Genomic DNA, 20241 nt, shown 5'->3' on the forward strand with positions numbered 1-20241 from the left:
ATATTTTTAACAGAAAATTTGTCATCAACTGGGAGTATTTCTAAAGGGATTCAAAAGGGATTGCAGTCCCTGACGCTGCTGTAATTATTACCAACCTGGACACACTTCCCAAAAAGTAGGTAAATCCCAACAAAGTTGTCAGCTGGAGGTGAGGGATGTCTTGGATCTGAATCTCATGCTTGTCTCATACGTAAGCAAATGAGATTATTTTAACAGAATCAGGTGTGAACTTAGACACCTGGGGAAAAACAAAAGAAAACAAAATGTCCACTAAAATGTAGTCCCTTCTTGGGAAACAGTGATCGTAACTAATCTGTGAAAACTATGGGAATAAAGCAGATGGGAACGCAAAAACTGTTTTGGCTACAAGGCAATATTGAGTACACACACAGATTCTAACTTGATGTTAATGTGACTGCTTGCTAAACATTGTGTCCGTGTTTTGCACTGGTAATTCAGGAAACATTGAAAAAGTTGGAAAGAAGAGCTTGAAGAATTAAAAAATGAGAAGAGGCACTTTATATCTGAGACTCAAGCAAGGACATCTTTTGATTAGTGGGAAAGCTCTATCAGTTTGTAAGTAGGCACCTAGCTATGAAACAGGTAATCCATAAGAAATAGGGTTTTGACCTGCCAGAGCAAGGTAAAACAAGATTTACTTGCATGGCCTTTGCAAAAGACAGTTCCAGTATAGCTGTGGTTGGTGGGGAATGTGGGATGGTCTCTGGAAATAGTAAAGAAGGAGCTATTGTTTTCTTTCAAAACTGAAAACTGAAATCTAAACCAAAGATAATGTTGAGCCTGCCTTTTCAAACTGGAACAAAACAGCTTTGGCAGCACCAACATTTAATCTCCCATTCTCTTTTTTTTTTTTCTGTTTTTTTTTTTCCTCTCTCTCTGCCCTTTTTTTTTTTTTAAAGCACATGGATCTTCTCCATTGTGTTAAATCAAGTTAATCATCACAGTAAATCAACCTGATTTGGAAAGTACAGAAAATCTTGGGATAGCAAGGACACTTGGATGATCTATGTAAACAACAAGCATGACTTCAGCCTTTCAAACATGCATTAATAAACTTTTCCAAAAAGAGATTTTTAAAAGTGTCTGTAAAAATAAGCAACGAAGGAAGAAGGAGGAACAACAGGAAAGGCGAGGAGCTCTGTTATGGAAAAAAAACCTGTCTGGTCCTGTAACAGTTGGCAGAGGAGACCTAAAACTCTGCCTCGTTACACAGTAAACAGGGTATTAAATTTGGGCACCCTCTTGCCTGTGAATAAAAGGTGGCTTTAACTGCTGAATAACCTCGTTATGCACATGCAGGCCCGGGACTGATGCCATGTTGAGTATTTTTGTGCACTTGTTGGGGGGTGTAACCACTGCTGTGACTATGGAAAGACTCCTATTGGAAACCTCAGTGCTTGGAAAAGGGATCGGGATTGTCAATGTCAACTCTGCACCAGATTCATATCCTTAAATTCTGGATTGTGCGGAGTGGGCTTTCTTTCTTGGGTTTGGGCTAATTTAGAGCGGGATGATAGTCAAGCTTGGCCAGACTCGCCGATTATGAGCCTTTCATGTCAATTTGGAGGTTTTGTACAACTAAATTAACAACTATAAATGCTTCCACATATCCAGACAGCAGTACTGCCACCGCAGGAGCACAGGGTGGAGATACCGGAATTTTGCAGTTCATTCTGCCAACTCACACTGGGAATCCGAAAATGAGATGGTTATTTTTGGTGACTCGTTTTGGTATCAGGTCAGATCATCCATGTAATTCAACAACTTGAATTTTGCTTAATTATGGCTTACGGCTCCCCTCCCTTCAAGGCATCATCCAGGGGCAATCAGACTCAAGCAAACACTGCTCAGAATCATAGAATCACAGAATGCTTAAGTTTGGAAGGGACCTCCAGAGATCATCTAGTCCAACCCCCCTGCTCCAGCAGGGACACCCAGAGCACGTGGCACAGGGTGGCATCCAGGCGGGTTTGGAAGATCTCCAGAGAAGGAGACTCCACAGCCTCTCTGGGCAGCCTGTTCCAGGGCTCTGTCACACTCACTGTTAAGAATTTTTTCCTTAAGTTTCTGTGGAACTTTTGATGCTTTAGTGTCTGGCTGTTTCTTCTAGAAATATTAAATCAGAATGATTATTATATTTACATTAACATTTTAACATACATGCCAGTTTGATACACAGACTTGAAAGAGACTTGGAGCTTTAACTACTTAAAAACTACTATCCTACTACTACTGCTAATTGTCCATTAGAAATAATATGCTATACTATAAAATACAATAGAGAACATCCATAACATTACCTAACCACGTGATTTAACTCAGCATTAGGTCATGGTCATTATTTTTTTCATCACGGTGAGGACTAAAGACGTAAAAACCCAGGTTTCCCTCTTGGTACTCTAGGCAGGCAGGATCGTTTCCAGTCTAATTAAGAGAGGAACTCTCCAAAATCGGGGGGAGAGATCACCAAAGGGAGTGCAGAATTGCTTTAAAACATCATTTTGAAGCTATTTTGGGGAAAGTGCCACAGATACCCTGTTTTTTTTTTTTTCACTCAAAACCGTGCTTTTAAGCGTGTTTGTGTTAACAACGACCGGGGTGAGAAACGTTTCCCCCTCGCCTCCGGGCAAACGGCACCCCCGGCTCCCGCTCCTCTCGCCGCCGCCGGGTGACGTCACGGCGGTGACGTCAGGCGGCGAAGAACCGCCGCAGCGGGTCGGGCGCAAATCCCTTCCCCGCCCTCGGCCACTTCCGCCTCCGCAGCCCCCGGTAGCGCGAGTGGGGGCCGTCCGCTCGTAGGACCCCGCCAGGGGCTGCCCGCCGTGCTGCCTGACGCCGGCCTCCGGAATCCACCGCTGGACGAGCGGCCCGCAGCAGCGGCCGCGGCGCGGGTAGGTGACTCCTCGTTGGCTTTCGGTGCCGCGCGCTGGAGAGGAGGGCGAGTGGCGCAGTCTGGTGGGGAAGCGGCGGCGCGGCGGCTCAGGCAGGGTGGCGGGGCGGCCGAAAAGGGCGGTGCGAGGCGCGAGGAGCGCGGGGTCCTCGCGCGCCAGGGCGGGCGGTGGCGGCGCTCCCAGAGGCCGCGCTCATGTCGGCCCCGCGCGCAGGTACCGGAGTGGGGGGGATGCGGCGCGAGGCGGCCCTGGCGCTGCGGGGCGGCCCGGGGGACGCGGCGTGAGGCGGCCCCGGCGCTGCGGGGCGGCCCGCTGTGGGCAGGGCCGCGCGGCGGGGGCAGCTCCGTGGCCGCGGGGCCGGAGAGGCGCCCGAGCGGCCCGCGGGCCGCGCGCGGGTTCGCTGTGCGTTGCTTTTCGTATTGTGCTCGGCGTTAAAGGAAGCGTCTGTCGCGTTTCGGTTCTGAGGAGTGTTAACGTGCCGAGGAAGGTCGGAGGCGTAACGGACAGGTTTCGCCGCCGTTAAAAAGCGTGTCGCCGGGAGCTCCCGCGTACGCTCGTTATCTCCCTAACCCATTTTGTAAAACAGCTGCATAAAGGATTGTTTAGGCGGCTAAGCCGACTTCTAATAGCAGTACAAAAACAGTGGGGGAAAGTTTAGTAAAACAGTCGTTTTTTTCTCTGTATGTGATGCTTATACCGTGATGTTTTGCCTCCCATACTTGTGTTTGTGAGATTCCAAATCACGGATGTTCTCTGTGATAATCTGTTTTTGTTGATGTGAGAGAACTAAGCAGCTCAGGACAAGGTAGTGGTGGTTTTTGTGCTTGTGTTCTGAATGGCAGTTACGGTAACGATACTGGTCTTTAATACCGTGTACTAACTCCTTGGGTGCCTGGAGAATAAGCCTTTATGTCAGTATTTTTCTGCTAAATGTTGTATAATTGTATCGTGTTTTCACAAAATGATATTGATGTGAAAAACTGAATATGAATTGAAAAGCAATAAGTAGTGTTTAATTAAGCTTCAGTTTCGGCAGGAAATAATATTAGAAAAAATAATATATTTTTTCACTAGGGAAATAATCTCTCTGGGTGATGAAACTAATGTGCTGCATATACAGAACTTCTCAATAACTGTATAGATTCTGATAACAGACTCCAAGAGCATGTTGAACTTGTGTCTTCTCTCTGTCACCTCTGGTCTATTTTTGATCTGTGAAGCACTAATTCCTCTGCTCTGTTGGTTTCTGAAGTTCATTTTGCCTTCTCTCGTTTTCACCAGTAACTCAGAAAAGTATTAGGTACTAAATGAAAGTTTTTTTTTTTTTTTGATAACTCCTTGCCATTCCCTTATTTGAACCTAACTGTGTATCTTCAGCCTGTCTCTTTTTTCCATAGGTTTCCTGTGAAACTGAGACTTAATGGTGTGCTGTCTCTCCGTTTGCTTCTTTCCTTCTGTGTCTTTTAACTTCTGAACCTTTTGGCCGGGTTCAGTCAGATCAGACAGCTGGAAGTTTCAGTGGGATAACCTTTCTAGAGATCTTGTGATAATCAGCAGTTGAGGAGAAGGAAAACAAATTAACATTTGCACTGAGCGAAGGCAGCAGCGGCACTCGGTGAACAACTCGCTTCTGTCTGTGCTCCCTTGGCACGGGTGTCCGGAGCAGTGAATCAGTGTGTGCAGCTTGGTGACAGCCACCACGCTGGCTGCTCCATGTAGTCAGTAGCTGCTAGATGCAGAGATACCCAGTGGGCGGCACGGAGTATTGCAATGCATTTTTATTCTGTGATAGATGATAGAAATCCGCTGGAAAGTAGGTTTCTGTAGCACCAATGTTCATGGCAGGGAGGGAGCAGTGCTGTTGCTTTGGGATCAAAATTGAAATGTGCCTGATTTTGCTCAATTCTCTTTCTCTATCCAATCCACTCTCTCTTGCTTTTATAAAAGTAAATATGGAATGTTCCTTTAAAACAGAATTCTGAGTTTCTGTAAGTGATATTCACCTTCTTATTTACCTCTCTTATTCAGTATTCACCCTCTAATGGTGAAAACTGTTTTTTAGTAAGTGACCATGATGGTAAAAATTGCATGTGTAGCTGATTTCTCCCTTCTTCCCCCGTCATTTTATTCCCCATTAAGTTGCTCAATGAACAGCATGTAGGGAACAAAGATAAAACCTCGAGTATTGAAATCATAATGTGCTGGGGTTGTTTGTTTGTTTTTCAGTATTTCTTTAATTAAACAACCATCTTCTCCAGTGTTTTCCTTTTAAACTTAAGCAGAACTTTATCTTTCAGAATATAACACTTTTTTTTTTTTTTTCCAAATGAACATATTGCTTTGTTTTTGTGTTTAATAGGCTTCTTGGTGACCATAAACCTTTAAATTTAATAAAACTATCTTACGGAGTCCCATGCAAAGACTTTCACAGATATAGTCTTGTTTATGTGATCTTAAAGCAATGTTTGAATGTTAAAGCTTTGAAAGCCTTTATATACAGAGCTACTGTAGCTGACTTGAACCTGTACAACTTCCAGTATGTACTCGGAGTGAGAAAAGATCAGTGACAAACTATTAATGAACTTTACTGCTGAGTTTCAAACAAAATATTTAGATGGTTTGAATCTTCTGGATGGATCTTTGAGCACCAGGCCCTATTTAACTTCTGGTTGTAGACTAAAAAGAGTACTAACAAATTTGTTAGTACTTGTGTAACTGAAACCACTTAAATCTACATAACAAATGAGTGCACGAAACATCTTTTCATTGGTACTGTTGCCAGTTGCTATTACAGAGACCAAATCATTAATACATTCTCCATTGATAAGGCTTCACTGCTTTCTTTTTATTTGAAGAAAACTTTCAACTTTTACTCTATCTGAATATTCTGTCTTATTAATTTTTGTGTGAATGAAATGTAGAAGTTATACAGTGATAGGAGTGGTAATTGGGAATTGAGCAAGTATTAGGAATAAAGTCGAGCAATGCTTCTCTAGGAGATTTTTTTGCATGCAACATATGTGCTTAACTCAATATAAATTTGTGCTGCTCATGTATTGGGTGGCTCTATGGGCTGTTTCAGTCTTGTCTGGCCCTCTCTGATCCTGCATATGAGTGTCCAGCAGAGCATCCTTGCTTTAAGGAGACTAATTGTGTTCTGGACTCTATATGCAAGAGTTATCCAGCAGGTTGTGGGAAGAGATTCTTCCCCTCTTTTACAGACTTGCAGGATCACATCTGGGTGCTAAGTACCAGAGAGGCCGCAACTGCATGAGACATGCATTGATCCAGTGCAGTAGACTCAGGAGGACCACCGAGACACTTGGGGTGGAAGTACAAGATGCCTGAAGAGAGGCTGAGAGGACTTGAATTCTCCAACCATAAGAAGAGAAAGGGAGGTCTACCGCTATAAGAAGGGGAATGGAGAAGATGAAACCAGGTTCTTCTCAAGGTTGCACAGACAAGGAGCAAAAATCACAAGCTGGAACTTGGCATATTCCATTATGATATTACAAAAACCTTTTTCATCATGTGGGTGCTGGGGTGTTGGAATGGGGGCATGGAAAGGCTGTGAAATATCTGTTCTGGGAGATATTAAAAACTTAACTCTACCAAACTCTGAGCAACTTCATCTAATTGCACTTCCTTTGAGAAGTGTGTTGAACTAGATGATTTTCAGAGGTCCTTTCATACCTAAATTATTCCATGATTCTGTCCTTTTTTTATTCAATATACTATTAACTCTTGGATTCTGAGCCAAATGCAAACACAGAATAGAAGGCTAGAAATCCCAAAGATGATAAAACTTCTACAAGCCTTATGGGAGAAAAATAAATGACTAGAAAGATGCAAATCAGTATTTTTGATAACTCTTGATTGTAACGTTTCAATTATTTTCATTTGTCCTGGGGGCAGGAAGGCTTATACTGTGCTGGTACTCGTGCTCTAGGGAAGAATGCTTGCAATATTTGAGAAATTTGGGCAAGGGTGAGGAGAGTGAACTAAAGACGAACTTTTCACGCTGAGGGTAGTCAAGCATTGGACCATTTGTCCAAAGAGATTGTGCAGCCTCCTTCCTTGGAGGCTTTCAAGACTGGACTGGTGCAAGTCCAGAGCAACCCCAGAGCTGATCCTGCCCTGAACAGGACATAGAATCTCTCTGAATTATTGTATGATCCTAAACACAACTGTACAAGGTTGGAATATTCTTAGGAGGTGTCTAGAAAGGTTTGTGAGATGAATGTGTTTACAGTAACATAGAATATAAGTCATGGGGAATTAAGTTTTCAATTTTTGACAATGAAACTATTTTATAAATGATTTTTTTTCCTTTTTTGTTTGTTTTTGATATGTTCTCCTGATTTATGTTCCAGTATCTTCTATTCCTAGTGCTGTAGAAGCTTCAAATACTTTGCAATTCATGTTGAAGATAACTTTACATTATATTTAGACAATATTTTTGGGTAATCATTGTAATTTAAATTGGAAACTGTGAGTCTTTCACCTTCGCTTTTATATTGAGCTAAGCATTATAATTTGGAGCATTGTAACAAGGTAATTGGTTTTCGAAACCTCTTATTAGGCTTATTCCTTAGTTCCAGGTTGCCTACTACCTGGACTATTTTTTTTTTCTGATGAATCAAGTATTTGTTAATTATTGTATTCAGTTAAGAACTAAGCGATTATGGGTGGGCTGTGAAAGTGAATTTATTGTATTAAGAGCAAGCTAAACATAGTTTCCTTTCTGTGATTCTGCAGACCTGCCTGGGTAACGCAATGCCAGCTGAGCGAAAAAAAACAGCCAATATGGAAGAAAAAGAATCTTCATTAAATAATAAAGACAAAGATTTTAGTGAAAGGCGACCAGTGAGCACCAGGGAGAAGCCAAAAGATGATGTCAAGGTTGGAATGAAGAGAGAGACTTTAAAGGTTCCTGAAGATAAAAAGAAAAAACTGGAAGAGGAAAAAAGGAAAAAAGAAGACAAGGAGAGGAAGAAAAAAGAAGAGGATAAAGTAAAGGCTGAAGAAGAGCAAAAGAAGAAAGAAGAAGAAGAAAAGAAGAAACTTGAAGAGGAAGAGAAAAAGAAGCAAGAGGAGGAAGTTAAACGGCAACAAGAAGAAGCAGCTGCTCAACTCAAGTAAGTCACTTTCTCATGGTTTAGCTGTCCTGTGAGGATTGTGGGCTATGTTTATAGGTGAACTGCTGGAATTATTTATGAGTCGTGCCTAGTATTATAAATATTACATGATTAACTAAGTACGCTTTTTGACTGCTGCATGGTTAACCTGTGTTACTGCTGGGTTTTTCACTGGTGTTCTCCTTGTAATCTCCTTGTAACCATCTAACGCACAGAAATGGTTGAATAAAGTATGCTTTATTTTGAGATGGAGAAGTGTTAGTGTCCTTAACATGGGAATGCAGGGTCAAAAAGGCCCAGAGAGCATAACGGGAGCAAACCTACTGGGTGTGATTGCTGTAGTTTATTTTTAATCAGTCACAGACAGTTGATGTCTGGATGTCAGGCAAAGAATGTAGTTCAAAAGTTCAGTTTATGATCTTACCAAGGCAATATGTCTTAGTATGTTATCAAAAGGAGCTGCAGTGTTGAAAATAATATATTTAGAACAATAAAACCAAGATTCTGGTCATTTTTGTGTGTGAAATACCTTCAGTCTTACAAGTGACATTAATATTATATATGAAATCTAGCTATATCTTGCAGTTTTAGTGATCTGGAGGAAGAATTTTTTGTTACTTTTTTAACTATAAAACAGTAACATCAAAAGATATCTCAGTTTGGAGTAATGGAGGGAGTCTTATGTTTATATTTTGTAGGTGTATTGAGATTAAAATGTTCTGCATAGAAATCTTTGAAATTCTGTTTTGTAGAAAGTGGGACTTGCTTTTTGCAGAAAAAAATTAGTTTACTGAAACAGATGCATTAGATTATTAGAATTAACTTGTTAAATATAGGAGTATTTTAGAATAACAGATAAAACTTGTGTTTATAACTCCTGGATTTAGAGCTACTGGGTTTCAAACATTCTAGAAATTCTGAAAAATTTTTGTTACTCTGAAAAAAAAACATAAGTAACAAAATAATAAAATAATTTTTGTTATTCTGAAAAAAAGTTAACCTGAAAATCAAGTTCTGCAATAAAATTAGTAATTTTTTTTTTTTTTTTTTTTTAGAGAAAAAGAAGAAGCACATCAGCTCCATCAGGAGGCTTGGGAACGCCATCAAGCAAGAAAAGAACTTCGTAGCAAAAACCAGAATGCACCAGACAATCGACCGGAGGAAAACTTCTTTAGCAGACTAGACTCCAGTCTGAAGAAGAACACAGCTTTTGTTAAGAAGCTAAAAACGATCACGGAGCAACAGAGGGACTCCTTGTCCCATGATTTCAATAGCTTAAATTTAAGCAAATACATTGCAGAAGCAGTAGCTTCAATTGTGGAAGCTAAACTGAAAATATCAGACGTGAACTGTGCTGTGCACTTGTGTTCCCTCTTTCACCAGCGCTATGCTGATTTTGCTCCTTCATTACTTCAGGCTTGGAAAAAACATTTTGAAGCAAGGAAAGAGGAAAAGACTCCCAACATCACCAAGTTAAGAACTGATTTGCGTTTCATTGCAGAATTGACAATAGTTGGGATCTTCACTGACAAGGAAGGTCTGTCTTTAATCTATGAACAGCTTAAAAATATTATTAACGCTGATCGAGAATCCCACACTCATGTTTCTGTGGTTATCAGCTTTTGTCGGCACTGTGGAGATGATATTGCTGGTTTGGTACCAAGGAAAGTAAAAACTGCTGCAGAGAAGTTTAACTTGAGCTTTCCTCCTAGTGAGATAATTAGCCCCGAGAAACAACAGCCCTTCCAGAATTTGTTGAAGGAATACTTTACGTCTTTGACCAAACACCTGAAAAGGGACCACAGGGAGCTACAAAATATTGAAAGACAAAACAGGTGACACTTAAATGTTGCTTTTAATTTATGGAGAAAAAATATTTAATTATGAAATGCCTAAACTTGTTTCAGAATTTGTCACCAGACAAAGGTCCATGTTAGTGGTGTGTGAAGTATGTCCTGCAGTATATCTTCAAAACAACACTCTTGAGTAATGCTTTGAATGGTCAAAAACAACAACAAAGTGAGACTCTCCAAATACATTTTAAAGGGGGTTGGGCGGGGGGGAGAGAAACAGTCTTGAGGCTTGAAAGTAATTCTTCTTTCTCAGCTGTTTTTGTCTTTTTCCCATTGGCGGAATCTGATTTCTCCTTCTCCACCCACATGCATTTCATGGAGAAAATGCCACTATGGCTTTGGCTTGGTTATTTTTTTTTTATTGTACCTGTGTTGTCACTGGTATTGAATAGTGAGGAAAAATCTAGTTAAAGAGTAAAGATCTCTTTTAATGTGGGCATATTTGCATTAAAAATTCATACATATTCCCTTTAATGTCTATATGAAGTATTAGTATTAAAGGATCTGAGCACACACATCTGAATGAAGATCTGAATGATTTAATTTCCACCATGACCATATTGTTTAATAATTATTTGCCTTTCTTTAAAGTTTCCTGAATTGTTATTGGAGCTATTTTAAAAGCCAGCTGCTGGTCTTAATTTTGTAATTATTACATTCTTTTGGAAGAATTCTAAGTAGACAGATGTGGATGCATTGCTGTGTAGACAGGCTTCATCCAAATGCTCAGCTGAAATATCAGTCTAGGACCAGATGTTTATATCACACTGAAATCCAGTGTTTCCAAACCCAGAGTTTAAACACTTAGGTCCACTGTGAAGATAGGTGTTTTGCTGCTGTACCGATCTCCTTTTCACTTTGTTGCATGTTGCATTTCACAGCAGTGTAAACTGACATTTGACCAGGCATTACTTCAAGTACCTTATTTCTTTAACAGGGATTGTTTTATTGGTGTTTTTTAATTTAACAAATATAAACTTTTATACTTTTACTGAAACAACTATAATTGTTAATAAATGTGATACAACTCCGAATCAGGACTGTGATATAGTGGGAAACACTGGGGTAACTGAATTTGTTTCCATATCATTGGCCACCAGTGTATCACTTAACATTTGCTTATAGATATCCATTTAAAAAATGGGATTTTTAAGCAGGATTTTTAAGGAAAAAATACCGATGATTTAGTTCACTGGTGTATTTTTTTTCTGCCAGCTTCTTATAAAGCAAATACTTTCAGAACCATTCGGAAAATTCTGTAAAATTAATGTGTGTGTGTGTGGGTGTATATATACACACACATATATATATAGTTAAAATCTGGTTAAGTTTTTGATGAGTGAATTATGTAAAGTCTGTACGATAGGAAATTAAGTGAAAATAATCCCAGAGAATGTGGAGACCAAGAGAAGAAAGAACTTGAGTGTTTTTGGTAGGGAAACATTCTCATCATTGACCTACTTTGAGCAGGAGACTGGACTCCTTAGGTACCTTTCCAATTTGAAATATTGTATGAATTTAGGTGCAAAGCTTTGTCTTAGGGAAGAAATGTGAAGAATTATTATTTATCACTGGGTGATAATTCTATTTTTTTAATATTAACTTTTAAAATTTAGTTCTTAAAAGTTGGTGAATAGGCTTCCCTTAAGAAACAAGATGACAAAAGGCTTTTCTGTCTGATTTATTTGGCTTCAGTCTGTCCATAGCTAACATATGATAGGTAGTTATGTGCTATGGATGTGCAAGGCATGAAGTCAGAGAGAGAAATTGGCTAGTTAGAGGGCTGTGAATTCCACCGAAACTTTCCTAAATTGCTGATTTTTGAAAAGTGATTGTAAAAAGAGTAATAATCCTGTTGAGAAGACCTGTCCTCCGTATTCAAAACCTGATACTTCACTGATAGAAACAGCCTTAATTCCCATCACTATTTCAGAACTGATGAGCTACAAAGGGAGTGAGCTGCTCCCCGTTGTGCATCAGCAGAATCATTTGTTCAGGTTATGATTTTTTTTTTTTCTCTCTGATAAATACCTCTTGAATTCATCCGTGCCAGGAGAGCTACTACCATTGTGAAATGACTCGGGCTGTATGCACTGGTTGAATTAATTGTAGATTACTATGGTAGTGAGAGCTCAAGTCTTGTGTAACCTGCTGAATTACTTGGTTAAAATTTAAAGGCATTGTTACATACAGAGGTTTCTATGAGTTAATTAGGAAAAACTCTTGCCCTTTGCCAACAGGACCTTAGAGTTAACTAGTTACATAGCTATGGGCACAACGGGGATCTTTGCAGGCCATATTGTTGGAAAGGAACAATTCGGTTCTAAATTTCCAGGTTGGATTTTCAAAAGTGATCGTTAGATATGGAAGAAATCCATCTAAATTCACTATGTTTTTAATAGCGAACTTGCATTGTAATGCTTCATAAAACTTTAAAGAGATATAAAGTAAGATCAAGTAGCTTGAATAGTGCTGTTAGTTGTAGGCAGAAATGGCTTGTGCTTTTTAAAGCTTGTTTGGTATGTTTTGTCTTGCTTAAATTTGTTAACACTTGTCTTGGATCAGGAACCAGAACCTCAGTTTTAATGTTACTACAGAGTGGATTTTTTTAATAGTTGTGTGTTTTTTTTTTTTTTTTTTAATATAGTAGTGCAGAGCCATGTTTGAGACTGCAGGTAGATATTTAAACTTAAATATATGCTTAATGGATAGCTGTCTCTATGGAAAGGCATGTGTTAACACTTACGTGTTTATGTGTGTCTCCTTAATCCCAAGTAAATTGACACATTTGGGAAGTTGTCAGGTGTCTGTAAGCCAAGCTACTGGATATTATGTACATAGGTTTTTAGAAGAGGGACAAGAAGTGGAGCTAAATGGGAAAAAGCAGCTACACTAACAAGGCATCTCTGCTGGGCTTTGCTTTCCTACAGGCCGAAGGGGTTTTGTTGTGTGCCATATGAATGTGTTGCATACAAAGATGACTTTATGTTGAGATTGATCATAATAGTAAAACAATTTAAGACTTAATATCCCTGAAATTATATTGCTTAAACTGTTACAGACTTTTTTATATATACCATTTTTAAAGCATCCTGTTCCGTAATTACTGGTTAATGAAACGTTGCTGATAATGTGATGATACAACCAATTCATAAATTAGGGCGTTCAAACCTCACCTCAAATTATTTTTAGTTCTGATGCCTTCATGTCCGCACAGGATTTAAGGTGCATTCGTCAATAGTTAGAGCTATTAAGTCCAATGTTACTGCCGCTATCCAAGCTACCATAAAACAAATCTGAGACTTGTTAGCCAAGCATATTCTGTCAGCTTTCTTTTGAAAAGTCCCTATTTCATCTGAGCCCATTAATACTTAATTTGGCCCTGTTGTAGTCAGCTCCCAAATGGATCCAGAACACCCCCTTAGTGGGAAAGAACTGACTGTGCTGCCTTGTCTGCACAAGAACCACTGATGCAGAGTGGAAAACACTACAGATGGGAAAGATGCCTTTTTTGGAAACCTTAGTTGGGAACCAACTACAACATCTCTAGTAAGCAACCACTTTGTATGTAGCTGACGAGAGAAAAAAAAAAGACAAATCTTTCCACAGTCTTCTATGGAAAGCTTTGTACTATCAGGGATTAAACGTTGTGTACATCTATTGCAAAGTACTGGAAGTTTTGGGGTTTTCTTGTTTAAAATCCAGCATGCTTTGTATTTCTGCCTTCTCTAGGAATCCTGTATTGTAAGAGGTTTGTTTTGTACTGTTTTGGTATTTAATTCTAGAAGTTGTATAGCATCCTACCTATACCAGAAGGAGGACATAGTTTGTTTACTATAAAAAAAAATACTGACCATAGACTTTTTTTTTTTAAATCAGAATTGCTTTCATCCAGGAGTTTTCAGAGACCCAAAGAATTTTTTACAACACTTGAGTTAGAAGTACCTTAGAAAATGCAAGAGCATATGTATAGCCAAAGCTGTGTTCAGATCAGATTTGTGTTCCCTAAAATAATGGGAAATTCTAGATTATTTCCATCTTCTAAGAGTTAATCATCAGTGCAAGCCAATAAAGTAGGGAGTAAAAGGGAAGCATTTGCAAATTGAGATTAAGATTTGCCTTTCAGAAATGAAAGATAGGTCTGTAACCTGCAGACATAGTAACTACTGTGACTAAATAGTAACTAAATTATATCAAAGCAATTACTTGCATTTAATGTTTACCTTTTTTGAAAGTATATGAGAAACATTTTTGAACTATCTAATATTTAAAATAAGTGAGACTTTACACTTTATTGCCAGATTAAAAATATCGAGAAATCGTAAGTTGTTTGGCCTTAATTGCTGTAAAAGTGCTAAGAAAATGATTGTACTGTTCTGTATGTAATTGTGAAATGACTTCAGTCTGCGTAGAGTACTTCTAAGCAGTGTTTTTGAAAAAAAAAACTCATATTTGAAAGAGTATAAATGGATTTCAATTAAAAAAAATAAACATGACAATGTAAAACTACTGTTAGATAGTATCATGAAATCAGTGCATGTGAAGGAAAAAAACAAATATAACTTCTCTTAATTCCAACTGAAAGCTAGTCTTGGAATAATTTCTTGGGAAAATTAATGGATTCATCTTAATGTGCCACTATTCTTAACCCTGTGGTGGTTGTCCAGTTACTCATATGAGCAATATGAAAACATTATTATGGATGCAAAACAGCTTTTATTCACCCTGCATGCTAGTCGAAAGTGTTCTTGCTGCAGGAGTTGTCTTTTTTTTAAGTGCAGATGACACCTTCTAAGAAAAAAAAGATTTTTTTTTTTTCCTTTTCAGATAACCTTTGTCTTTGGATATCCAAAGAGCATCTCTTACTGTATTGCACTTGGTTATGTTGGAAATGATAATTTGGTACTGTTGGGGAGAAAAGCATTACCCCAAATTTTGCTGTTACCACTGTTTTGCTGTTGCAAAATTCTCTTGGCGGGGGGAAAGTTGGCTTTGCTCAGTGGAGGGGTTGGTTATGGTTAATTATAGCTTAAATATTTTAATGAAAAAGGTTGTCTAACTGCACTCTTAAAATTTGATCCATGTAGGCGCATTCTTCACTCCAAAGGAGAGCTGAGCGAAGATCGGCACAAGCAATATGAGGAGTTTGCAATGTCCTATCAGAAGCTGCTGGCAAATTCTCAATCTCTGGCTGATCTTTTGGACGAAAATATGCCTGACCTTCCCCAAGACAAGCCAACACCCGAGGGTAGGCCATCTTCCAAAGCAAGTCAGCAGGGCACTGGAGGGAGGGGTGGCCAAAAAACTGTTGCTGAGGTGTTCTTCCCATTGATTTCTTCTGGTTAGGGCGTTCCCTTTAAAGGAAACTTTAACACTTTGCAGGTAATAGAGGAATGAACGGAAAATAAAAGCTATTTTTTTTCAATTTACATTCTATTAAATAATGCAAAGATTTTCTTTAATACTTAAAAAGCTAATATATCCTAGAGTTTTATGATCAGATATTGTCAAAAAACTTAATTTGAAGACTGTTTTGAATCACGATGATGTTGTGAGCAGGAAGATACTGTTGTGACAAGCCACTAGGTGGCTCTCTGTAACAACCTCCCTAGTTGTTTAATTTGCAAAGTGAATGACTTTCAAATTTTAGATTTACAGAGACATTATTGATATCTTATCAAAGTGATATTGAGCCTAATAAAATCTTTTTCTTGAATGCCCTGATTTCAAATATTGCACTTTAAGAACAGAGGAACTTAATGGGATACCATTTGTCATGCTCACAGTGGTTGACTTTTTTTATACTAATGTGGTTAGGTCTGTTGCAGCTTTTTGTTCTAATACCACAGAATGTATTCATTAATTTTCCTTGTTTCAGCTTTCGTACTGATACTGTCTTTTTCTGACAGTGTCAAATTTACAATTTTTGGAAACCTTGATGCATATAACATTAAAATCACATTATTAAAAACATATCAAGATCCATGCTATAATAAATGGTGGGTCTAAGGGTAGTAAAAATGGATTAGGATGACTTTAAAGGTGTGTTTTTTTTGTTGTTGTGTTTTTTTCTCCCTTTATTGGTATCTTTCTTTTTAAGGTGTAAAACTTTGTGGAAATCACTTTCTAACGGTTTCACTGCGTTTTTTTTTTTTTTTGCAGAGCATGGGCCTGGTATTGACATTTTCACACCTGGCAAGCCTGGAGAGTATGACCTGGAGGGCGGTATCTGGGAAGACGAAGATGCTAGAAATTTTTATGAGAATCTCATTGATTTAAAGGCTTTTGTACCAGCAATTTTGTTTAAAGATAATGAAAGGTGTTCCCAGAACAAGGATTCCAGCAAGGATGAGTCAAGAGGTAAAATGCACGCGTATTTTTTTGAGTCTTCTTTTAACATATCTTGTCCAACAGATGTGCAAATTGCATGGAAATAATGCATCTCTAATGAAATAATTTTTAGTGGTCAGAAGAGTACACCAAGCCAGGTGAATTTTTAGGGAAGGAAATGTGTGGGATAGGGATTATCTGAGTATGGTATGTAGTTTTAGCTGCATGAGTCATCCTGTGTTCCAGTAAAGACTGAGCGTACTTAGTAATTTGTTTTTGCTTAACTTTTAACTAGATTCAAAAGATGCCAAAGATAATAAGGATGCACCTGGGAATGAAGATTTGGAGTTGGAGCTAGAGAATTTGGATATTAATGATGATCCCCTGGAGTTAGACTGTGGAGATGAGGCAGAAGATCTTACAAAGAAGCTTCTTGATGAACAAGGTAAAAAGATGGTTTTAGGAATTCTTTGTTACTTTCTGCTTTGCAGCTGTTCATTGGACCTGGTGTTGGTCACTAAATAAATAGATACTTCAAGAAGATTTTTATTTTATTTTAACTCTAGCTGCTAGGAATTGCTTAGGCATCTGCTTCTTGCTTCCTATTCATCTTAAGCTGAATGTTTTTTTGACCTAGCAAGACAGTCGCATACTAGTGAAAATTATTGTACTGAGCTTTATTTAGTGAAAGTTACTAGATTCCTTTGTATCACTTTCTAAAACAGACAAATGTAGAGGCCCCTCTGAAAAGTGACTACAAAGCAGTATGTAGGTATTTGTGCATGACTTCTCAACATGTATGGTACATTTAAAAATGTATCAAGTATAGGTTCAAAGTACAAGTAAAATATGTTTTTTATTTGTAACTCATCTTAAAATCTGATTCAGCTTGCTTTTCCTCCTTGTTCATCGTGGTCAGTAACAGATTTTTCATGGTTTGGCTTTATAGAGGAATCTGGTTAGACCTTGTGTGTTCTTCTAAATATACATGAAATGCTACAGATTTTACACCTGTACTATCTACGTCAATGTTAAACTTACTAGGGGGAACAGCAGCAAAATGTGTATTGAATTTCTTTTGAGAGTTATGAGACTTTGCTGTGCTGCTGAATTTTGGAAACCTACTGAAAGCAGCATCAACTGAGGAGCCAAATTGATGGAGGGGCAACAGATGCATTTTCTGCAATATTCATTTGTATTACCAAGGATCAGTGCAGTTTGTCCTTTGATTTCTGAAGCAGGAAGCTCATCTCTGCCCAGAACGCAAAAACATCACGTATCAAGTCTGCAGGATGGAGGTTCTCTGGTATAAAATGATGAGATCAGATAAAAATTCTCTTTTTTATATCTAATCATCTTGCTTGAAACTGCATTGAGCTTTAAAAGCCAAGAAGTTGAAGTCAAAAGTTTGAAGTCATAGAGTTCACAGCAAAGGAGTTTAGGGCTTGAAGACTACATCAGTGATTAAAGCATAGATTCATCTAAACAAGCTGATCCATGGGTCTGCTGGTTTGAACATCTTGAGCAACCTCTGAAATGCCAGTCTCTCTCTGCTGATGATAGATGCATTTTAGGGCATCTGGTCTTTCAAGTTACATGACTGTTGTGTGCTAGAAGCTAGATCATAGAATAATTGAACCATTATGGTTGAAAAAGACCTTCAAGATCATCAACTGTAAAGCCATCACCACCATCCCTGCTAGATAAATGGGACTTAAGGCCAGGGCTATGGTGGTCTGTGCGGCTTTGCAAATGCAAAATGAAGACAAAGCTAAATATATGAGGGTAAGACCCTGAGAAATGCTTAAGTGAGGGAAGCCAGTCTGCATGCGTACAAATGTATAGGAAGGATTGCTCATGCTTTTCATTGCAACAGGTAGAGTAACTTTTGTGACACTGCAAAATGCTGACCATCAATACTGGATTTTTTTTTTTTCTTTAGAAGCAGCTATTGACTTATTAAACAAAATCTCATCAGAAAGGTTGATTTAAAATGTATCAGAATGAGAATTCTTTTGTCATTAAACAGCCAGCCCTTAAAAATAGCCTATCACCTTATAGCTTATGAAGGTAATGCCATCTGGTTCATGGTGTAAGGTTTTTTAAGAGGGAGAACTATTGCTTCATGTCTGCCTTGATTCATCAGCTTATTTTGTGAAACAAGTAGTAACTGGGTTTTTCAGACTTATTTCTCTGTCAGATTTGCTTCAGAAGTAATTGATGGAAATACAGCTTTTATGATGGCATTTGCTGTCATTTCCTCAGAAAACTAGGCTAAAAGTCAGCATTGTGAAAGCCTTACTTGAAATGCAGTGAAACAGTGAATTCTATTGTCGCATTCTGAATGCTTTCAACTGGCAGTACCAGGTACACATAATTAGTAAAGATCTGAAGCGAGACATTGTTACAGGTTCTGTGATGTATGTCCATTTGAGGCATAGCTGATTAACTCTCCTCCCTCCCATCCTTACTCTTCATAATGAAAACTTGTTTTGATTTGAAATTAGGGTAGTTAAGTGTCTTTCAGCTGCAATATGCAGTGTTAACTTGTTCATATAAGCTGAAAATTTTTGAGTATGTATATTTGAGGTAAATTAGTAGTAGCATTATGGGGAAAGCCAGTGAAGAATGAACATCTTTTGTTAAGATATTCTGAAAAATATAAACCATAATATTCTGAGATCAATATGAGTTTTCAGGATAAAAAGAGAGGATGCATGAGGTATTGTAGGGTTTTGAATGCAAGACTTAAGAACAGTGTTTTCAGTTGTGATAACCTGGGAGTGTGGGTTTCACTGGCAGAGGGATTAAGCTAAATTATGGAGGAGAAGTAAAAAGAGAAGGGGAGAACAGGTACAGACTCCAGGCAGGCAGTAGCTGTTGGACGACTTCCATTACTTCTGCAGAGCTCCAGGTTCTCTTCCTATTTTTCCTGCTCTGCTCAAGATGGAGGGAGATAAGATACCACCTGGATCTCAGTTTTCTCAAGTGCATACTTCCTAGCAAGGCTGTTCTGCTACAGCGTCCTTCTCCGCAATGCCTGCTTCTCCACTACTTTTTTCTAAAATTGAGAGGCTATAGTCAGCCTAAGTTTAAAAATATGACATATAACAGGAAAGTTGGTGTTCCTAAAGAATATTATTTACCAGGAATTCAGCTAATTTAATTTTGTTTCTATATTATGTTTATCTTGAGTGAATCTTAATTTTCTTATTTTCAATATGCTCAGGCAAGAGAGAGGGAGCAGATAGCACCGGAGCTGAAAATAGTGACGGAAAACAAGCTGAAAGAAGTGAGTTTTGAGGTTGTTTAAAAAAAATAAAGAAGAGTAAATGGAATAAATAAAGCTGTGTAAATGGAGACAAAGTCAAATGAGGAATGCCCAGAGTAGAGGCTGTCCCAGGGTACTGGGATCAGGGGGAGTTTTCTTTGATCATATTGATGTATGATGTTAATATATAGAGACCACTAGGTAGCTGGCAACAGAGAGAATGCTCAGAAGGTGAGTGTGTGTGTGCATATATATTTCAAATAAGATATTTGTTTATTAGGAAGTATTTTGCAGATTTAGATGACCTGGGAAACTGGGTTCTGGGCACATTACTTGGTGAGGCCTTGATTCAACCAGGTATTTAATATTATGCTTTTGCTTAATGGTTCTGCAGGAGGGGGACCCAGGCAGCATTTTTCTTACAGTATTGCTCAGTAACATCTGAATGTTGCTATATGGTGGCTTCTGCTTGATGAAATTAATTACAAAGGCTCCTTACACAGCAGGGTAGATACTAGCACTACAAAATCATTTCTGTGGTTGCCCCTGTTGGATGAAACCCTACCAAGGAGGCTGAAGCCTTCTGGCAGGATGGAATTTCTGGGGAGGGGGAGAGGTCAAATGGCAGGACTTTCTGTGCAGGTACACCTCTGTAAAAGTAGAGGTGATGTTGATGGAAAAGAAGCCAGTGTTTTCTGAAAAATTATGTGTATACTTAGAAGGGAAGGTGAGTAACT

At 38.6% G+C, this 20241-nt stretch overlaps 1 protein-coding gene across 1 annotated transcript in view; it reads left to right on the forward strand.

The window, feature by feature from the left end:
• Nucleotides 1-3045: 3045 nt before the first annotated feature.
• The window catches only part of UPF2 (UPF2 regulator of nonsense mediated mRNA decay), a 50818-nt gene continuing 33622 nt past the window's right edge, over nt 3046-20241 (forward strand). The window contains exons 1-7 of the mRNA XM_088526317.1: nt 3046-3125; nt 7671-8050; nt 9106-9885; nt 14991-15151; nt 16066-16263; nt 16529-16678; nt 19463-19525. Coding sequence (XP_088382443.1) covers nt 7689-8050; nt 9106-9885; nt 14991-15151; nt 16066-16263; nt 16529-16678; nt 19463-19525 — 1714 coding nt within the window. The 5' untranslated portion in view covers nt 3046-3125; nt 7671-7688. The remainder of the gene's footprint in view (nt 3126-7670; nt 8051-9105; nt 9886-14990; nt 15152-16065; nt 16264-16528; nt 16679-19462; nt 19526-20241) is intronic.

Source organism: Tinamus guttatus, unplaced genomic scaffold (genome assembly GCF_059628265.1).
Source record: "Tinamus guttatus ecotype Peru unplaced genomic scaffold, ASM5962826v1 Tinamus_guttatus_pri_ptg000245l, whole genome shotgun sequence".
NCBI classification, from domain to species: domain Eukaryota; kingdom Metazoa; phylum Chordata; class Aves; order Tinamiformes; family Tinamidae; genus Tinamus; species Tinamus guttatus.